At 48.3% G+C, this 21,425-nt stretch overlaps 2 protein-coding genes across 6 annotated transcripts in view; both read left to right on the top strand.

Moving 5' to 3' along the window:
• The first annotated feature begins 3,060 nt into the window (after positions 1 to 3,060).
• On the top strand, positions 3,061 to 9,759 carry QARS1 (glutaminyl-tRNA synthetase 1). The gene is made up of 24 exons (XM_019723894.2): positions 3,061 to 3,219; positions 3,365 to 3,512; positions 3,871 to 3,980; positions 4,124 to 4,199; positions 4,430 to 4,494; positions 5,050 to 5,103; positions 5,239 to 5,299; positions 5,634 to 5,705; positions 5,829 to 5,914; positions 6,091 to 6,177; positions 6,569 to 6,668; positions 6,788 to 6,866; positions 6,947 to 7,055; positions 7,154 to 7,284; positions 7,370 to 7,462; positions 7,568 to 7,705; positions 7,796 to 7,883; positions 7,973 to 8,116; positions 8,216 to 8,320; positions 8,492 to 8,584; positions 8,703 to 8,830; positions 8,924 to 8,990; positions 9,067 to 9,192; positions 9,625 to 9,759. The coding sequence occupies exons 1-24, from the start codon at positions 3,103 to 3,105 to the stop codon at positions 9,673 to 9,675; spliced, it is 2,328 nt and encodes a 775-aa protein (XP_019579453.2). The 5' UTR covers positions 3,061 to 3,102; the 3' UTR covers positions 9,676 to 9,759.
• A 1,159-nt stretch (positions 9,760 to 10,918) lies between these two features.
• The window catches only part of QRICH1 (glutamine rich 1), a 41,251-nt gene continuing 30,744 nt past the window's right edge, over positions 10,919 to 21,425 (top strand). The window contains exons 1-3 of one of the 5 annotated variants that reach the window (XM_019723899.3): positions 10,936 to 11,072; positions 12,545 to 12,604; positions 20,176 to 20,505. In XM_019723899.3, coding sequence (XP_019579458.1) covers positions 20,197 to 20,505 — 309 coding nt within the window. In that variant the 5' untranslated portion in view covers positions 10,936 to 11,072; positions 12,545 to 12,604; positions 20,176 to 20,196. Of the gene's footprint in view, positions 11,073 to 11,471; positions 11,529 to 11,631; positions 11,744 to 12,544; positions 12,605 to 18,341; positions 18,363 to 20,175; positions 20,506 to 21,425 lie in introns of those variants that run through there. The other 4 variants (XM_074312376.2, XM_074312375.2, XM_019723898.3 and 1 more) reach the window with 4 other exon arrangements.

Below are 21,425 nucleotides of genomic sequence, written 5' to 3' on the forward strand. Positions count from 1 at the left end.
CTTAGTGACTGTGATGCACCAGGTGCTGAGGCCCCTCCCTCCCCATCATCTGATCGTGTGTGTAAAAGACCCAGCAAGTGCTTTGGCCTGAGGAGAGATGGTGGCTCCCCACCTCAGGCCTCGTGGGTCATGAAGTCCCGTGCCATCAGTTCTCTAGGGCCTGCCTGCTGCCTTTTGACCCCACTGGTCCTGGGTCTCACGTGGAGGCAGCTGTGGTTGGCATCGTTGTTAGTATCTCACACCCAAGGGATGGAGCCCACGAGGCTCCAGAAGCTGACAGACAGCAGGTCAGGGGGGACTTGGAGAATCTTCTTCCTCCTTTCCCATTCTCAGGTCTTTCTTTGCTAGTTTGAGTACCATCTGGATCCCTCAAGGGAGAACACAGCAGGAAAAAATTGGGAAAAGAGACCCCACTCTCCAAAAGAGGACAGGCAGAAAGGATCAGAGCTAATCTTGGCTGACTTCCTGTGGGAGAGCGGGTACTGGGTCCTTCCAGGCCATTTCTTCGCTTGAGTCTCTGAGACCTTGGCTCCTGGCAACTGCCCCAAGCTGCTCAGCCACAGTGGGTTTGCAAGCTTGTCTCAGCCTCAGGGCCTCTGTGACTTTGTACACTCGTACAGCAAGGACAAATCTTGTGAGAAATCAACCTCCTTGCCTCTTCGGATAATGCTACCCCCTCCTCTCCAATTCTTGGGGGTAGCGATGGGTGTCTCCAGCTGGAGGGAGATGGGGAGCAAAGGTACTTATGAGGCAGGTATTCAGACACACCAGAAAGAGTGTAAGGCAGAGGTGGGACGGGTCCTGGCAGCCCTCTCGGACCATCCCCACTCGCAAGCCTGTGGGGCCAGTCTTACAAGAAGCTCATGGGGGCCCTGCTAGTACCTCTCAGCCTCAACTGGAGTTAAGAGTGGTGGTAAGCAGAGGGAGCTCCTGGGGAAAGCTAGCCTGTGATCAATGCTGGCTTTTCCCTATGGGGACAACAGCACAAGTGCCATGTGGGGTTGCTGGCCTTGGATAGCTGGGTGTGAGACCCTGCAGAAATGGTGGAATTGCCAAGCTGGGAGCTGGTGCTGGCATACTGCGGGAGGGCCTACTAGGCATGGGCTGCAACAGGATTGTGCTGGGCCTACACTGTGTAGTCCCAGGTGTCTGGCCACCAGTGGTCTATATGTGCCGGATGCACTGATCAGGGGCCCTGTTCTGTCCCTGATCACAGCCCTGCTGCTGCTGATCCTGCCACATTACCCTTCTGTGGCATCTATAGAAGGCTGCTGTGTCCATCAGCACTGCAGCCTCTCCTGCCGCTATGTTTACTGTTAGCCTACACTGCAGGGACCTGTCCATAGGCCTGGCTGCGGGACCCTGCCTCTTCCCATGCCACAGCTGGCCTTTACTGGCTGCTGCCTGGCTTTTCTCCTTGGTCTTTATCTTGATTTTCCTGGAAGTAGTGCCCGGGACTCAGGCAAGCAAGCCAGCCCTCTGGGATGGGCTCATACAACTTCATGGTTCTGCTCTGTGCATGTCATAGGGCTCCAGAGGACTGCTGGCCTGCCACTGCCACTTGTGGCCTTCTTGGTAGCACTGGCGGAGCTACTGCCTCATCCTGTGACATGGGGCCACAGGCTCCAGAGGGTAGGTATCCTGAGGCCAGGGAAGGGAGTGCAGGCCCTGACCCCATTGAAGGGGCCATTACCAGGCCTGCAGGACTCAGCGATGGTGCTATAATAAATCCTTCAGTGGTACCGGGTACAGAGGAGACAGTGGCATTGGCAGGCACTCTGCTCATCATAGACACCTTTGTGGTGGGCTGGGCAACTGCAGTTGTGGACTCAGCACAGGGCTGTTGTGGCCATGGCTCTGCTTCTTGGTGCCTATCTGTGGCCCACTGCACTCATCACCTGACCAGTGCCTGTTCCTGGACTTCACTGGGCTGTGTGTGTATTAGGCTGAGGCCAAGGGGCCCCACGGAGGTAGGAAGCCCCAAGACACAGGACTGGACCTGGATATTGATAACTGTGGGGTGCTGGGCAGAACCTGGCATTGGTCATCATCTGGGACCCCGATGTAGGCCCAGAAATGGAACTCAGTCATTAATGGAATATGGCCACAAAGCAGGACACAGAATACAGATACAGACTGTAGTCAGGATCCTGCCGAGTCCTTGAAGATAGAGGAGTATGAGCGACACCAAAACCTCCAAAAGCCTGAGTTCCAATTCCAAATTTGGGGATATCCGGATATCCTCACCATCCCACCAGCAGCAGTTTCAGTTCCACAAAGAAGAAAACTTGTATGTTCTATTTAACCTGACGATTCCCAGCAGATTCTGGAAGTCCAGTGAGAGACTGGGGAGACCCCCCCGCCCCAAGCACAATAGCCATCATAATGAAGATTCTACTTCCTCTGCCCCACTGTATCCCAATTTTAATAAAACACACTGTCAAATGCTTGTAGATGGATTTCAAGGTATAACATGCTTGTGGTTTTCGTGACATTTACATGCTTTGGCAAGGGGAGCTAAGTGTGCCAGGAGATTTTAAACCAAATCATCAGAGAACTTCTGCGAGGTCCTTCCTGGCCCTAAATCTCTCCTCCTGTCCAGGTGTGTCCAGGTGGTCCCCTGAAAGTGCCAGTCTTATGGGGCCCTCCAGCGGCCATTCCGCCCGGTCTCTGCGCTGGAGTATTGACCAGATTTCCAGGGCTTCATTTTGCTCAACTGTTTCCACGGCAACTCCAAAGCTGTGACTTCAGAAACACGATAGGGACTCACATTTGCTCCCGAGAAGATTGGGATGGTCCCAAGGTTTCCAGGGCGGAAGGAGAAAAGTCGAAGAGCAAAGGGCTACGCATGCGTCTGCATCCTGCCTAAAGTCCCGCTGCCCTCTGCCTCTTCAAGTAACCAGCAGCGCGGAGACGGAAATGAAGCGCCAGGAAAAGCTGGTGTGGCCGCACTGTGTCCTTTAAATGGCGCCGACATCCCAGCCCGCCAAGGAAAGACACCATTGGCTCTGCCTGGCGGCTCCGCTCTCCTATTGGTTAGCGGGCTAACGTCATCGGGCAGAATTGCCCCAAAGTTTTCTTTTGGTTTCCGGTGTGCCTGCCATGGCGACTGTGGACTCCTTGTCGCTCTTCACTGGCCTCGGCCTGAGCGAACACAAGGCTCGCGAGACGCTCAAGAACACGGCTCTGAGCGCGCAGCTGCGTGAGGCGGCGATCCAGGTGCGAGCCCCTCTGCCCTTGGCCCGACTGAGGACTGTATCCCCACGCAGCGCCCGTCCGGTCCCCATCCAGATCTACCCACCTGGTCTCGCGCACGCCTTTCTCACTGGGCGTGGTGCTTCTCTCCTGACCCCTCTGACCCCAGGCGCAGCAGACTCTGGGCTCCACTGTCGACAAGGCTACCGGGACCTTGCTGTATGGCTTGGCCTCCCGACTCAGGGATCCCCGGCGTCTCTCGTTCCTCGTGAGCTACATAGCCAATAAGAAGATCCACACCGAGCTCCAGCTGAGCGGTGAGACCCCCGTCTGTCCTGCCACTTCCACCTCCAACTCTCAGCCAAGACCCCTTTCTGCCAAGTCCCCCAATATCTCTCTAGATGCCTAGCTCAGCACTTTTCTCTCAATCAGACCTACTAACACTGAGGGATGGAGAGGCTTTCTGGTGAGACTGACTGGGGAACTGTGTAGGTCTGGGGAAAGCCTGCCTCAGAACACATACGTCTGTCTTACGGCCTTGGGGTTTCTCTAGAGTGGTGCAATGCTTGGCTTCCCAGAAGGCCAAACTGTAATTGGGGTTTCATGGGATTAGGGCCCAGTCTACCTCCTTCTTGGAGCTGACATGCCATAAACTCATTGGCTCTCCTTCCTCAGCTGCGCTTGAGTATGTGCGAAGTCATCCCCTGGATCCTATCGATACCGCGGACTTTGAGCAGGAATGTGGCGTGGGCATCACGGTGACCCCAGAGCAGATTGAAGAGGCTGTGAGTCTTTCCCCACGCATTGGCTGCTGCCTTAGTTCTGACTCTGGAAAGGAGTGGCTTAGCTTCTCCACCCAGGAAGACCCAGGGTGAAGGTGTGGTTCTGAAAGACACTTTCCTGAATGGTATGCTTTGGCTTTTTATAGGTGGAGGTCGCCATAAACCGCCACCGGCCCCAGCTCTTGGTGGAGCGTTATCGTTTCAACATGGGGCTGCTGATGGGTGAGCAGAGCCTGGGGAAGGGACTATACTGTTCTCTCTGGTCATGCCTTCTCTTCCGGGTGTGAGAGAGGGCGGTGTGGGGAGGCGTAGAGGAGTGGGAGCACCTTAAAAAGAGGTCTGGCTGGGCCCAGACCTCTAGCTCCTGAGGTCAGCCAGGACCTTTTCTTGGGAAAGAGGGTGGGAAGTGCCTTCCTTTGCCTTTCTGCAGCTCCTTGTGCCCACGTTTCTAGGAGAGGCTCGAGCTGTGCTCAAGTGGGCAGATGGCAAAATGATCAAGCATGAAGTAGACATGCAGGTGGGCGCCTCCTTGAGCTGAAGCAGACGAAGACCCTACTGTGGAAAGGGCCTAGAGTCCACAGAGATAAACGGGGGCCGGGGGGGGGGAGACCCTGTCCCTATTCTGCTGGTGACTAGTAGAACCCGGCGTGGAGGGGGAGCACCTGGGTGGGCAGACTTGGGCCTCTGAGTTGTCCCGAATTTGGGATGAGTTACTTTACTCTGAACCTCAGTTTCCTCACGTAAATAGGAGTGATGTGGCCTTCATCTCATTTGAAGATGAGCATCTTCATTTAGGAGGCTAAGGGTGATGGCTGAGGCAGATGGCTTATCTTGCTGCTGGGCCCACAGTTTCTCTCTAAATGGCAGTTTTTGTTACCTGAGCCCAGTATATTTGCTTAGGAGGGAAAGAGGCCAGCAGGACCATGTGAGGAGCAGAGGAGGGATGGGCTAGGTAGGTTTTTCAAGGTGGTACTGGTAAACAAGCCAGGTAGCCCTGGGTGGATGGCGTCAATCAGGAGCTCTTGGAAAGAAACCCCTCTCTGTCTCATGCCTGACTCTCGTCTCTGCTCAGGTCCTCCACCTTTTGGGTCCCAAGACGGAGACTGATCTGGAAAAGAAGCCCAAGGTGGGGTTGAGCATGGTTCTGGGTCCCTGGGGATGAGGTGGTGAGACCTTGAACTGGGGAAGGGAGTGTCTGACCCCAGTGATCCCAAGACCCTGCCCAGGAGAGACCCTGACCCAACTTCTGGGCTTCTTGCAGGTGGCAAAGACTCGAGCGGAAGAAACAGACCGGAGGACAGCAAAGGATGTGGTGGAGAATGGTGAGAGACTTGAGACTCCTGTCGCATTCAACTCCCTGACTTCTGGGCTTTCTACCTGATGGGTCCTTACTGCTTTGTCCCCTCAGGCCATTGGCTTGCACAGCACCCTTCCTTCTGCTGTGAGACTGGAAGTCTTGGTGTTTACTTTGTTCCCTTTACCCAGAGACTGGCCTGAGAAGTCTGGCTGTGTATCTCTTGTCTCTGGGGTTGGGGGGAAGAGGGGCCTGCTTGGTTCTGTTCTGGTTGCAGGATATTAGTGCCAACAGGTGCCTTTCTGAGCTGGATGTGGTAGCTGTGTCCAGAGGGTAAGTTTTCCTTGGTCACTTCTCTGCAGGTGAGGCTGCTGGCCAGACCCTGTCTCTGATGGAGCAGCTCCGAGGGGAGGCGCTTAAGTTCCACAAGCCTGGTGAGCAGGCAGGGCAAAATTCTGGCGAGGGCTGGCTCTTGATAGCAACTCTTGCAGCCAGGCCCCTGGGGTGGGGAGCCTTGGCCTGCAGCCTGGTCCTCAGACTCGTTCTGGTCCTGGCAGGTGAGAACTACAAGACTCCAGGCTATGTGACCACTCCACATACCATGGAGCTACTGAAGCAGCACCTGCAGATCACTGGGGGACAGGTGTGTAAGAGTATGGCCAGGCAGGCTAGTGCCATCGGCATTGGGCAGGGGCCTGGGCTGCCTCCATACTGCCCCGTCTCACTTATCACCATGGCCTCCCTGAGGAAGGGTGTCTGTTCCTTTAGGGTAGTGTGAGCTCTGACCTAATTCCTCTGCTCCCATTCCCCTCATCTCAGGTACGTACCCGGTTCCCACCAGAACCCAATGGAATCCTGCATATTGGACATGCCAAAGCCATCAATTTCAACTTTGGCTATGCCAAGGTGAGTGTGTGTCTGGGAACCTGGCGAGCAGAGTGACCACTTGTTGTTCCCATGACTGCCTTCCCTGCTGCTTCTGTAATGTGCCCAGAGCAGACAGATAGAGGGGAATCACACGTGTTACAGATACCTAGCAATCCATTGCGCTTATTGGGAAAAAGCTCTAAGGTGAGGCAGTGAGTCCAAATCTGAGGGAATGTCCAGTGCTACCTCTCTTTGATCCACGTTGGTATAGAGGTGCCTCGTTTGCGGCATTTAGATACAGAAAGATGAGTGAACTTCTGAAGATGTTTCCAGTTCTGACACGGGAGAGCTCTGAGAACTGCCTAGTTTGATGAGCGGAACTATGGGAGCTGATGACATGGGAGCTCACAGATAACTGCAATTCTCCTAGGCCAACAATGGGATCTGTTTTCTGCGCTTTGATGACACCAACCCTGAGAAGGAGGAAGCAAAGTTCTTCACTGCCATCTGTGACATGGTGGCCTGGCTGGGTATGGGCTGGGAAGGCCTGGGCAGAGCTGGTGGTCAGTGGGCCTCTCCTTGGGCCATGGTCATCCACTGGGTGTCCCTGGTTGGTTGCTCATACAATATATGTGTCATTCTGCCCCAGGTTACACACCTTATAAGGTGACATACGCCTCTGACTATTTTGACCAGCTGTATGCCTGGGCTGTAGAGCTCATTCACAGGTGAGGCCAGGGCATGATGTGGAGCCAGGCAGGCTGACCAGGACACAGCCATGCTGGGCACTCACACCCCTTCCCCATAGGGGCCAGGCCTATGTGTGCCACCAGCGAGGAGAGGAGCTCAAAGGCCACAACCCGCTGCCCTCTCCCTGGAGAGACCGTCCCATAGAGGAGTCACTGCTGCTCTTCGAGGTGGGGTTCTGCAGGGGCAGCTGGGTCCGGGTGGGCCAGGATGCTGAGGGTGAGATGCCCCTATGCTGAGAGGCAGCCTGAGCCCTTGCTCCCCTCAGGCAATGCGCAAGGGCAAATTTGCAGAGGGTGAGGCCACGCTGCGGATGAAGCTGGTGATGGAGGATGGCAAGATGGACCCTGTGGCCTATCGAGTCAAATATACCCCACACCACCGCACGGGGGACACCTGGTGGGTATGAGCATGGGAGGGTTGGTGGGCCATGGGTAGGGCAGAGTGGGGCTGGATGGTGGGGCTCACTGCCTATGCCCCGCAGGTGCATCTACCCCACCTATGACTACACGCACTGCCTCTGCGACTCCATTGAGCACATCACCCACTCACTCTGCACCAAGGAATTCCAGGCCCGGTGAGGGATGTGGGCCCATGTGGTGGGCAGGGCCAGTGGGATTCCAGCAGCCCTTCCTGCAGTCTCTCCCTGGTCTGAAGTCCTGACTCCACCCTCCCACCCCAGACGTTCGTCCTACTTCTGGCTGTGCAATGCCTTGGATGTCTATTGCCCTGTGCAGTGGGAGTATGGCCGCCTTAACCTGCACTATGCGGTTGTCTCTAAGAGGAAGATTCTCCAGCTTGTGGCAGCTGGTGCTGTGCGGTAGGTGTGGTTGTGGTTTGACTCATCAAGGATTGGTGGTACTAGTAGCATGTGCTGCCAAAGGCCTTCTCACCACCTCTTTGCCCACAGGGACTGGGACGACCCACGGCTCTTCACGCTCACAGCCTTACGACGGCGGGGCTTCCCACCTGAGGCCATCAACAACTTCTGTGCCCGGGTATGGCCCATTGGGCTGGGTGGGCAGGTGGGGGCTGAGCACCGCAGTCTGTGGTTGTGGCTATGACTGATGCTGACCTTTCTTCTTAGGTGGGGGTGACAGTGGCACAGACCACAATGGAGCCACATCTGCTAGAAGCCTGTGTGCGTGATGTGCTGAATGACACAGCCCCACGGGCCATGGCTGTGCTGGAGCCATTAAAGATCGTCATCACCAACTTTCCTGCTGCCAAGGTAAGTCTCCCTCAATATGTGTGTGTGCACGTGTGTGTCTGTTGGGGCGGGGGGTGTCCTAGTGCCTAGTGTGACTCAGACACCCATCTCTTGGTATAGTCCTTGGACATTCAGGTGCCAAACTTCCCAGCTGATGAGACCAAGGGCTTCCATCAGGTTCCCTTTGGATCCATTGTCTTCATCGAGAGGACTGACTTCAAGGAGGTGAATGGGAGGGTGGAGGGTCCTATTTGCTGCCGAGCCCAGCCCTGCAATCCATCTACTTCCTGCTTCAGACCAGCTAACCCCTGCCAGACATAGGGGTGAGGGAAGGAAGCCTCTTGTAACTTTCCGACCCTTGCAGCCTCTTGTGTCCACCCTACTTCCTACCTCTAGGAGCCAGAGCCAGGCTATAAGCGCCTGGCATGGGGCCAGCCTGTGGGCCTGAGGCATACAGGCTACGTCATCGAGCTGCAGCATGTTGTCAAGGTGAGAGCCAGCTGCAGCCTTCCTACCGCAGTGACTGCTGGGGAAGGATCTGGGTGCAGCCTGCAGTCCTGGTAGTGGACCCCAGGTCTGATTACAGGACTGTTCCCTCAACTTTCAGGGCCCCAGTGGTTGTGTGGAAAGCCTGGAAGTGACTTGCCGACGGGCAGATACTGGAGAAAAGCCCAAGGCCTTTATTCACTGGGTGTCACAGCCTCTGACATGTGAGATTCGCCTCTACGAGCGGCTGTGAGTGAGCAGAGCAGGGGTGGGGTCAGGTACGAGATGGGCATTGCCTGCTGTGGCTGCCCAGCTGGAGTCTGACCTTCACTCTGGCTGCAGATTTCAGCACAAGAACCCTGAGGATCCTACTGAGGTGCCTGGTGGATTCTTAAGTGATCTGAACCCGGTAGGCTCATGGGGTATGGGGGGCGGGGGGGAGGAGCTTCCCTGACTGGATGGCCATCTGAGTTCCCTGCCCACAGGCATCGCTACAAGTGGTGGAGGCAGCATTAGTGGACTGTTCTGTGGCCCTGGCAAAGCCCTTCGACAAGTTCCAGTTTGAGCGACTTGGCTACTTCTCCGTGGATCCAGACAGCCACCAAGGACAGGTGCCTGAATTTACCTGCCTGGCCTTTCCACAACAGTGATAGTGGCAGCTGCCATTTACTGTGCGGACCGCTTTGCCTACATTTCCTTAGTTAGTCCTCACCACCTGAGGTGGCATTCATGTTCTGTTGATGAGGAAACAGACTCAGAGGTTAAGTCCATGCACACAATTTTGTACGGACCCTGCCTTTCTTATTCCTCAAGGTAGGGGGCAGGCCTAGGGGTTTTATAATTCATATAAAACGGAGGCCCAGAGCCATTCAGTCTCTGATCCAAAGTCATAAAGTTATTGAGAACCTGAGTCTCCTGACTCTCAGCTCCTCTGGGATGAATGAATGAAGTGAGGGTAGCAGTGGGGTATCTGTGGTGAGACCCACCCTGGTCTCCTGGCCTGGTTCTGGCTTGTTGGTCATTCTTCCCCCTCTGCCCTTTAGCTTGTCTTCAACCGGACCGTCACACTGAAGGAGGACCCAGGAAAGGTGTGAGCTGGAAGCCCTGTGGACTTACCTCATCCTTCTGGAGGCCAGGGGAGCCCAGACTCCCATGTCAATAAAGAATAGCTCAATCTCCCTGGAGTCTGTGTTACCTGTCTGCCCTCAGCACCTGAGGGCCTTAGAGACACGCTGGGGGTAGGGGTTGGGGAGGGAATGATGCACTGCACACACAGCAATACTTACAGCCTTGAAACCACTGGTGCACTTCTTGGTGCTCAAGGGCAGGGGCCTGAGTCTGATGAGATCTCCTCCGCATCAGGTCTGAGGGAATGGTGGGTCCTGAGGTGATGCTCCACTGCTTAGGAACCCCGTGCCAGAGGGATCTGGAAAGTTTGTGTCTGCCTGTGTGCCTAGTAGATGCAGAGAGGCCAGGCTCCCTGTCCAGTTATTCAGCAAATAATGATTGAGGGCCTACTACGTGCCAGGCACAGTGAAGCACTGTGCAGGAGAGGTCTCCCTGGGGCCTGTAGGTGGCTGGAGGAGGATCTTGAAGCCTGGGCTTCAGAAGACTACCCTCAGGAAGTGACTGCTGAGGGGAAACCTGAAGGATTAGGGGTAGTTTGCCAGGGCAGGAGGAACAAGTGCAAAGACTCAGGCCTTTTAAGAGTATTGCAGGCCGGATGCCCTCTAGGGAAGTGTGCGCTACTGCAAGGCCCACAAGCCCCACAAGCGGGTGCCTGCAGCTTTAACACCCTCCACATTTTCCCTGTATACAAACACCAGGCTACCAGAGGCCCGTTTTAAGGTGGACTGGGTTGTGGAAGGGTGAATTAGACAAAAGGTGGGGGGTAAGGAGGATCCCAGATGCTAGGGACACGAGAGGAGAGTTCCCCGGGGGGGGTCGTCCCAGGTGGGGCTGCGGCTGGAGGCGACAGGCCTAAGTCAGAGCAGTGAGGACCACCTTAAGCAAGAGGCCGGGCCCCGCCCTGCGTGGGGCTGCGCGACCTAAGGAGGCCCAGGTAGGCGGCAGAAGGTGGGTCCAGAGAGCAAGCTTGGAGCCCCAGCCTGCCTAGACTCCAAAGCTAGGCGAATCTCAGGCCCTGGCTCCGCCCCGCATGGAGGGGCGTTCGAGGGCAGCGAGCTCCGCCCTACACCCCTCTTCCTGCCGCTACTGCAGCCGGAGGCCCGGCCTACCTGCACCGCAGAAGCGTTCCCTTTAAGCCTAGCCAGGAGGCAGCCTCAAGTCTCGCGGGATCCGACGCTCAGATTATCGCGAGAGAGGCATTCAGCACCCATTGGCTGTGAGGGTTGAATGTAAGATGGCGCCCAGGGAGCTGTGAGGGGAAAATCCTGTCGGTCTTAGAGCGGCGACGGCAGAACCGGGGCCCCGAACGGTGCAGCGGGGCCGGCGGGTAGAGCGGCGGCGGCGGCGGCGGCGACGTCGCCGGGTGAGGGCTCCAATGGGGGCAGGGATGCGGGGAGGTTGCGGGCCTGAGATAGCAGGCCCACCCCACACAACAGCGGGCGGGGGCGGGCGGGTCGCTGTTGCTGGGCCCAGGAGACCTCGGGGCGGCTCCGGAGCGGAGAACGTCCCTGGCCTCGCGCGCCCCCGCCCCTTGGGTGGGGGAGGGGCGGGTCGGACATTCGGGTGGGCGCGGCGCGCGAACGCGCGCTGGTGCTCACGCGCGGCAGGGCCTGTTTATATGCGCGGGCGCGCGGGCGCTGTGCGGCCCTTTCGGGGCGCGTGGCCGCCGGCGTGCGCGTTCCCGGCCCGGATGTCTCGGTTCCTGGAGCTGCGGCCCGTAGGCGAGAGCGGTTTTCTGGCGCGCGCGCCCGCCCGCGACCCCCGGCTTCGGGGCGCGCGCCGTGCTGTTGGGTGGCGGCGCCGCCGCGAGGGCGCGCAGGTGTACACCCCTGCTGCGCGGAGGGGCGGCGGGAGGGAGGCTAGCGGTGTGAGGAGGGTTGCGGGTTGGGCCCTTCCTGCTCTGGTGACGTCCCCGGACCGCTCGGGAGAAACCAGCTGGATTTGCGGTCTGGGTAGCGGCCCCACTCCTCTGCGAGGCGGGCGAGATTGCTCGTTTTCCTCGAAGAATGCGGTGACCAGAGGCCCAAGTGCGGGGTGGGTGCTTGGGGTGGGTGCTGCCCTGCTTCTAAAACCGAGTTCTCTTGGTCTGTGAGGGCTGCGAGCTCCTTCGAGTTTCCTCACCTTGTTCTGCTGCTTTGTGTTGGGGAAGGAAGGTTAATCCTAGAAGGCCCTTCTTCCTTCAGCGGTACCTGCTTTCTTGTCATTAGAAAGTGATTCTTCCATAAGCGCAATTCCTACACATCTCTGCGCTCCGGAAAAGGGGATCTGTTTTTGTGGACGAAGTGAAACTACTCAAGCTCTAAAATGCCACTTTAATTACATCCTTAATTGCAGCCGCCTTCTGTGTGGATGGGAGGGACTTACTTGTACTGTTAGACTAAGGGCCCACTATTGCCCAGCCAGAAAGTTGCCCAGAACAAAATTGAACAACTTGAAAATCAGTGCTTTGCCTTCTTTTGTAATTCCTGAATTCCCAGCAGAAGAATGACCTAAAATCAGTCCGTGTATCACTGCATAAGTCACTTTTGATACAGGTTTCAATCCTTTTCGGCTTTTTTCTTTTCTTTTTCACTCCAGCACTGTGTTCTGGTGCCAGGGGGAGTTCTAGGTTTGTCCTAGAGAAATATACACGTATTTTTTCCTAAGACAAAACATCCTCTATGTTTTACAGTCTTTTATTAAGTGTAAGGGAAAAGAAGCTAAGAGGAAGTAAAATTAATCAGATTTGATAATGATGGGGGTAATTTTTTCTAATACAATGTATTATTTTAAGAGCAAGGTTAAAATTTAAAAAGGCTGAGGATGGAAGGAACTTCTTTGTTCTGTCTTCTTCAGAATGTTACAAGTCTTAAGAACTCAGGACAAGCAGCAGAAATACATGCAACATGGTGACTGGTGAGTTAAAATCGTTCATATGCTGGAAATATGTGTGCAGTTTTTTCTTGGTAATACTGAAGCATTATGAATTCCACCAATCATTCTGGGTGCTTTCTGCCAGAAACTACTAGGTGCTGGAAAATTGAAGATGTAGAAGAACTACATCTTTGAATCCAGCCATAGTTTGCTGCTTAAACAGTTTTCTCTTAAACTATAAGTCAGTGCAGATTTTAGGTTTTTAGCGTGACGAGGCTTCAGCTTTTCTAAGGACCTGAATGATTCAAAGAAAAGCAGTCAAGTTTATCTAGGATACACTTAAATTTTTAATGTATCTCTTAGGCCTTATTTTCTGGGATAGCTTTGTTTTTAGCTATTAAGTGTGAGATATGCCTTTTAAACTGGTATTTGCAGATATTTTTTGTAAGCTCATTAACTTAGATTTACCTATTAGAAGATGTCCTACTTCCAGCCCTGTATGATGAATAATTTGTGTACCGCTCCATGAACCTCTGGCTTTCCACATCCCCTTTCCAGCTTATGTTGCCATTTCAAACAAAAGATTAAATAGTGGTTGAAATTTCTTGTAAATTTGAATTGCTTCAAAAAGGTAACCAAAGTCAACGGCTCTTGGGTGTGGCTGTCCTCCATTATGACATCTTCAGAATCAAGAATTTCTTCCTTCAAGCTTGCATGCCTTTAATCAGTTGTGAGTTGTCCTTGATGTGCCATATTTCTTGCTTGTTGTCTACTCTTTAAATCGTCACCCTTTATCTCTAATGGTCTTTTCATTTCTCAGTCTCAGATTGAGGTGTACATGGACACCTGTTGTTTTCTGTTACTTTGTATTTAGTTACCCTGCATTTTGTTCCATATATTGTAAGTCCTCTCCAGCCTTCACGTAACTGCTTCATTCATTTTTTTCCTAATTGTCCTACTGGATTGTGATTTCTGATTGTGGCTGCATGAAGAAATGATGGATTAACCTCTTGCTTTGCTGAAAGCGGGGAAAGAATTGTCCTTTGGTCTGACACTATAGGTAGAGCTGGTGGGCTATGTCAGAAAGCTCTTTTTCTTTTAAAAAATTTGTGAAATATCCGTATAAGTTCAGGTGATCTGTATACAATTTAGTGAAAACTGTAAAGTGAACTACTGTGTGTGTACCTCCCACCTCTTCAAGAAGTAGAGCAATACCAGCATCCCTGAACTGAATCTTTCAGTCTTTGTTTTTCATTTTACTTGTACTACCGTGTATCCCTCAACAACATGGTTTTGTTTGCTTTTGAAATTTATATAAATGGAATCATGCTGTGTTTTGTGTCTTCATTTTTTTTTTTTTTTTTTTATAGCTTGTGTTTGAAATTCGTCTACCTTGTGGGCAGCTAGTTCATTCATTCCCCTTTCTGTATAGTGTTCTGCTGGATGGATATACCATAATTTATCCATTCTATTGATAGACATCTAGATTCCTTCCATTTGGGGCCTATTATTAACTGCTACTATGAACATTCTAGTATAAGTACCTTTGTATATGTGTGTGTCATATATACCTAGGGGATAGAATTGCTGGGTTGTATGGAATGGATATTTTCAACTTCTCTAGATGTTGCAAGTGATTGTGCCAATTTACAGGACACCATTCTTTGGTACAAATGTAAATTTTAAGTTCCTGGTTGAAAATTTGTTGTCCAAAAATAGAACCATAGTTAAAATGCCCCTAAATGAGGGACTCCTCTGGTAAAAGCACAGGGCAGATGAATGGCCCAGTGGGATAATTTCTATCACAAACCCTGTAGTGAACCCACTTATATCTTTAAGAGTAGAAATATATCTCTGAATTTGCTTCTTTGAAATGACTGTTAATTAGGACAAATGTGACCGCAGCTCCTTGAAATGGAAATTGATTTTTTTTTCATGTGACTGTGTTCTTCAAACTAGACTTCCTAGGCTATGAGGAGCCATTGCTAAGAGTAGATGGGAGCCTTGAGAGGGGCCCAAGAGAGGGGCCCAAGAGCCTGACTGTTGGGTAAACAGGAAGAGGCAGGGCTTTGAGGCAGCTTCCAGTAGCTTAGTCCATCACATATTCAAGACCTACTCTGCAGAGCTGCATGGGGAGGCAGGAAGAGGTATCGGATTTGAGGGGCCCAAGAAAGGATAATTCTGCTGAGTACCTAGTTCTTTCCTTGGTACCTAAATAGAAAAAAGAAAGAAATTAGCAAACAGACTAATAGAAATATAATAGATTGCTGCTTTGGAGTAACCTTTGTCCCTAGTACCATCTTGTGTTCTAGTGGTAAAATAATGATGTGTGAGGGCCTGCTCTATGTGAGGAGCTGTGCTAAGCTCCAATAAAAGAAAGTACAGGAGAAATACTAGTGATTAAAGTGTGCATACAAGAGAAAATTTATTGCATCTGTTGGTGGGGAGCTGGTTTGTCTGTTCATTGTTTTGCAAAGCAGCTATACCTAAGGTATTCAGAAACAAATGCTTGTTTACAGACTCCTCCTACCCCATTGAGCCCCAGGGTGTTTTCCCATCTCTTTTTTCTTTTCTGACTCCCAGAAATTGGGAGTACTCAACTATCACTTCAGCTTCATGTTTTTCATAAGTACTTTAATTAATATTTACTGCTCCTCACTAAGTCTTTGACGTGGAGCTAAATAAAATCTGGTTTCTTTGGGGGTTTTATTAAGTTTTTGCATTTCTCTTTATTATCAAGGTTTAGCCTTCTGTGTCTTGTGAGCAGCTTCTTGAAGAAGTTAACAATCTTTGTTATTATGCAAACTTCTGGTGCTTCTGGTTTTGTCTAAAAGTTTCAGATTGTGAGGGAAAAGTCATACTGTGAGCAACCAGAATCGTTTGTATGTCTGTTACTGTTAATGCACTATAACTGCTGTGCAAAAAAGATTGCTTTTTAATTAAATTTTTTGTTTAATAGAAATTGTGGAAAATACAGGAGAGTATTAAACAAGAAATTTAAGTCCTCTGTGATTCCACCACCCAGTTGAAACTACTGTTAGCATTTAGATGCATTTTTTGCCAGCTTTTTTTTCTTACGCATATGATTAAACAATACTGTAATATATAAATTGAATTGTGTTGGCTCCATTTTCACACATAGTGTGCTTCTGTGTCATTAAAATTTTTTTTTTTTAACCCAACTTGTTTTTTAAACCAACTACCTTCCAGGTACTAACATACTTTTTTTTTTTCAAAGCTACTGTGTTATAGAAAGACCTGTGGAATCACACTAAAAGCATAGAAGCAGACTTTCTTTATAGGAATTTAGTATATAATGACAGTGGCATTTCAAGTCAGTGGGCAAAGGAATTTCAATAATAAATGATAAAGGGACAAGTTGTTTGGTCTTTGGAAAAATTAAAATTGGGCGTTTACCTTACACTATGCAAAATAAATTCTAGATGGATCAAAGCATTATATAAAAAATACTGTATATTAAAAAAATTGGAATTGGATAATTCCCTGATCTTACGGTAGAGAGGACTTTTTCTGAACATAAAAACAAAGGAAGAAGCTATTACCACTGTTGAGAATTTAATTTTTCTCAGTGTTTTTCTTTACTCACTAGTCTAAAATATTTCAATATATTTCTGAAACTTTTTTTCTTCTTCTAAGCAGCACTTTGTATCAGGTCAAATGCTGACTTAGTGTACTTTCATTACTAGGATGTGTCAGTTTGGTGGATAGTGCCAAGTGAGCCGGTTAAAAGGATAAGAAATGCCTGTGTGTTTTAGTCTGTATAAATGGACACATTGAAATGTTCTTTGAAATTAGCCTTTTCCATTAATTTGTTTTAATTTGCCATTGAATCCATTATTAATATTTTTTAGCTTCCTCTGATTCCGTGGTTCTCAAACGATTTGGTGGGCTTATACAGAGTCAGTGAAGAACCGCCTGCGGTCTTAGTGACAAATAGAGTATTTGGAAGCAAATAGCTTCTGGCACCAACAAAAGTAGGCTTTAAGCATGGAGCACTGCAGAGGGTTTTATACTTTGGAGTCTAAACTACTTCAAACACATAGCTAGCTACTAACCAAAAGGTGTTTTTATCATAGAATAATTGAAATATTTTCATAAAAAATAGGAATATAATGAACACCTGTGTATGAAACTTTTATCAACATTGTCTACGTTTTATAGAATTTTTTCTACTTCAAAGCTATTGGTCTTTTCCTTTTTTTTGATGAAAGCTTAAAGAATGAACTTTGAGACTTTGTAGCAGATACTTTTCTAAGATACTTTCATTCCATTCTTTTTGAGCACTGAATATCCACCTTATTTGTTCTTCTGCTCAGGGAATAAATTTAAATTTAGATTGGAGTTTCTTGTAGTGACTTTTGAAGGTTGTGTTCTATGAATTACTGACAGGTAAGATTTGTTTGGAGCAGAATGGTTTTTCTTTAGAACCTTGATTTAAAAATTAGTTCTGAGTTTGGTTTGATATGAAATACTGTATTCTAAAACTAAAAGATTGAACAAATTATACTCATTTAGCTAAATGCTTGTCAAAAATAGGGGACATGGAACTTTAATTTCCTTATGTTACATAGTGGAAAGTCTAGAGAGCCTCTAAAATTAATGAGTCCACAACTAGAGATTTACAGCTATGCAAGTGATCATGGCAAAAATAAAAATGTGATTGGCAGAGGTTGGTGAGAGGAAGTTGATTTAAATGACTTAAACTCACCTTTCCTAAAGGACAGATCAGTGATTATTTAAAATTGGTAGATCAAGAATCAGAGGTCAAAGCATACTTAGCTATTTTTTGCTTTTCATATTATACATTCCTGTACTACTTGAACATCTTTTTCTTAGAAAGTGGATGTATTACTTTTACCCTCCCCACAGAAAACCAAAACTTACGTGGAATTCTACACTGAAAACTGAAGAAAGCTTGTTTTTAGGAAGAAAAGTTGGTGCAATTCTCCTTTATACTTAGTATCAGACCTCTGGAATTACTGAAACTTGAAAAAGTGAAAGGAAATAAAATTTCTAGGAAGATTCTAGGACTGCCTTTACCAACCACTATTTTAATGAAGGTTTTCTGGTTCTATAAACTGAATTTGCAGTTTTTCTTTGTATTTGTGTTTGCTCACATTTCTCTTCTTGCAGATTGAGACAAAGTTTTTGCTGCATTATTCTCTATACTTTTTAAGAAAATTGCTTTGACACAGTAGCTGTGGTTCCAGCACAGGCAATCTTCAAAATTCAAGCAGCCTCAGTATTTTATAGGAATGCCACTAATTTTTGAAGAAGATAAATTTTGGGAAAAGTAAATTTCAATTGACCTCTACTGTTCTTTTATAATGGAGGTAAAAAAACTGAAATATGTACCAGCATGGTAGAGAACTGGTTAATTGCTGTTCAGATAATCTCTCCGTTGTTCCCTTTTGAGCAGAAGGGTATATGTGATTAAGTATTAGAGTCACATGTTGTGCACTTTGTAATGCCGTTAGGTCTATATTTTGAGAGGTACCTTCTTAAGACGGACATTCCAGCCCTGTGTTCTTAACAAAGGGAAGCTTTGACACATGCTGTGCCACGGTAGTGAGTTTGTGAGTCACCTACTCCGGAGCGGCCTGCTCTGAATATGTAACAAAGGATGGCCTGGATGCTCCTCCTACTCATGTGCCATTGCCATCATTGATAGCTTAATTTTGAAGTCTCACAGCAGACCTCCTAATTTTCTACGAGAGAAGATAACTGAAAGCCCCTGCAGACAAGGAAGAGCTGGACGAGGGAGATGGTCGGAAGAGAGGTGAGAAAGGGACAGACGAGAAGTAAATTTCAGGAGCACTTGTGATCCTGCTCCCCAGCATAGGTTGTCAGTTTGGCTCAAATAAACTCATAAAAATTAAAAAAAAAATTAAATTTGATAAGACAACAGGCCATCAGCAGCAGTTTCACTTTGCACCCCCTTGACCTGCACTCTATTGGGTTTCCTGAGAAGTGGAGGCTCTCCAGAGAGTAGTGGCCTAGGAATTTTGATTTTAGACAGGATAAGGTGTATGTGTTGTTCTTTCTTTATGCCGAAATCTATTTTATAATCTGTACGTCATTATAAAAGATTTATTGCTGGGTCTATTCTATTTGAAAGCACCCGAATACAATTTGTATGCTTACATAGCACCTCACAGAACTAATACCAGTGTCAGTAAGAATTACATTTTTTCTTTGATCTCTTGCCGTGGTTTTTTTCCCAACGTATATACTAACCATTTACTAGGGAAAAACATAACATTTACGGTGGTAAGTTATAGATGTTATACGAACAAAGTCAATTCTTGTTTCACATTGAACTCTAAATGCAATGAAGCCTACCATGTGTGAGCCATTCAGAGAGTACCAAGACACAGTCTTGTCTGCCAGGTAGAAGAGATGAGATACACACACCTTATATCTGTAACGTAAGGCAGAACATGTGGGCAGTGAAAGAGAGACTGATATTTCTAGCCTGATGGCTCAAGGACACAAATCACTTTTCCAGACATTTGAGATTGGCTGAGAGTCCTTTTGGCAAAAAGGTTCACTTGGTTTGTGTTACTCTCATACCGTGCTGCTGCTTTTGTTCTGGAGGTGGGACTGATCGAGAAAGAATGGTATGAAAGTAGCAGCGGCAACCATCCGTGGATAGATTGCATGGTTGTCCCTGGTAATTGAGAGTTGCTATCCACCCCTGCAGATTAATTCTTAAGGTAAATACCCTGATGAAAAAAATTGTGGAATAGTCACATAGCAGTGACTTAGTTATTTAAGGCACTATTCAATTCCCTCCCACTTATTCTAATAATATTAATACTTATGTAGCACTCTCTGTGTGTAATGTACTTTTTTAAATGCTTTACATGTTTTTCTCATGTCAAATTTGTGAGGTAATGCTATTTTATACTCATTTTATAGACAAGAAAACAAAGGTTAACTGACTTGTCCAGGATTACACAGCTAAGGAGAGATTGAACTAGTATTTGAACCCAGGCGTTCTGGCTGTAAAATCCATGCTCTTAACCAGTAAGCTATGTTACAAAGGAATGTGAGCAGTGCATGGCAAAATGGGATTTTAGGTGGTCCCAAAGGGAGGTGAAGAACACGTCCCATCTCTTGGGTCTTGCCACAGCTGGATGGTATACCTGTTCCTTCACTGTAGGACATAGTTGGCAGTGGACATAGAACATGGCAGCAGGAATCTCGAGCTTCCTTGGTAGTCCTCTCTGTGATGGTCAGATAGCAGTTCTGCATGTGACTTATTGTCCAGTGCTTGGCTCTGCAGAAAAGATGGGTTGGCCTAGTGCTGGGTGGAAAGTGTGTTTTTGGCCTGTTTCATCTACTACTGTGACGCATGCTTTTGTTTTTTGTCTTCAGTGTGGGTTTGATTTATGAAATGTTTATGAACATATTTTTCAGATGCCATTAACTGAAAAAATAAGGTGGTATAGTAAAACTTTACTTTGGATTCCAGATGTATACAGCTGCCCTGAATATTTCACACTCCTGCAAGAGTGATTGCCCTGTGCATTTCAAAGTATAAAAACAATAGCATAATTTTGACTTCTGGCTATTCATTTTATTACTAGGAACCCTAAGGACTCTACAATATGAATAATTCTCTGGAGAACACCATCTCCTTTGAAGAGTACATCCGAGTGAAGGCGCGGTCTGTCCCGCAACACAGGATGAAGGAATTTCTGGACTCACTAGCCTCTAAGGGGCCAGAAGCCCTTCAGGAGTTCCAGCAGACAGCGACCACTACCATGGTGTACCAACAGGGTGGGAACTGCATTTACACAGACAGCACCGAAGTGGCCGGCTCTTTGCTTGAACTTGCCTGTCCAGTCACCACCAGTGTTCAGCCACAAACCCAGCAAGAACAGCAGATCCAGGTTCAACAGCCACAGCAAGTTCAGGTAAAGGAAATGTTGAGGTGCATCCTATTTAATAGGCTTTATTTGCCATCACAGTTTTGGTTAGTAGGAGCATCACATCTAGATACAGATGCCAGAGGTTATTTTCACTAGGGGGAATACTCTGGTTTTTTTTTAAACATTTTCTTTAACACAAAGGCTTTCATATTTCATAGTTAATGCAAACTAAAAATATTTAGAACCACTGTAAACTGAAAAGACTACAGATACTTGTCATTTGCTTTAGAGAATTGAATAGTATAGAAATTAGAGGTCTTCTGGGACTGATTTGGGTGTGACATAGCTCTGTGTGACTGAAACTTCCCTCTGTCGCCCTGAGCAAATGAAGAACACAGGGTTCATCTTGGTTCATCACTAAAAAACATGACATTTGGCACTTGTTTTTAAATGGAAAGGCTGATATATTTTAGTGATCTTCGTTTAGTTGTATGGTTTCATGATTCAGGTCACCTGTAGATTTTTAGGTCTGCATTTGCTATTTAATAATGCTAATTGATAAGTTTACTGAAAGAAGACTAATAAGGTTCTGAAAGGAGAAACTAATACATTTGCAGACCTGGTAAAATTTTTCTTTTTAGGGGGTCTTTATGTAAAACTAGTAATCTCCAGTTATAAATGCTGTTTTCTTGATACTGTCTATTGTGGTTGCATTTCATTTTGCCCTCAATACGTTTTCCACCAAGAAAATAGGAAAGGGGGTGGAACATGGAGAGGCAGGAGTGTGGGGAGTTGTGTCTGATTGATAAAGGTGGCGCCTTTGCGCCTTAGGAGTGCAGGCAGGCACCGTATGGGAAGAGCATGGCTCTGGGTCTCAATTGGACTTAGCTCTTATTTGTTGACACGATCCTACTCTTCTTAGCCCTAGTTTTTCTTCTGTCAAACAGGGATGATACTATTTAGTG

The sequence above is a fragment of the Rhinolophus sinicus genome, chromosome 5 (assembly GCF_057876585.1).
Source record: "Rhinolophus sinicus isolate RSI-liver-muscle chromosome 5, RSI-T2T, whole genome shotgun sequence".
Classification (NCBI taxonomy): Eukaryota; Metazoa; Chordata; class Mammalia; order Chiroptera; family Rhinolophidae; genus Rhinolophus; species Rhinolophus sinicus.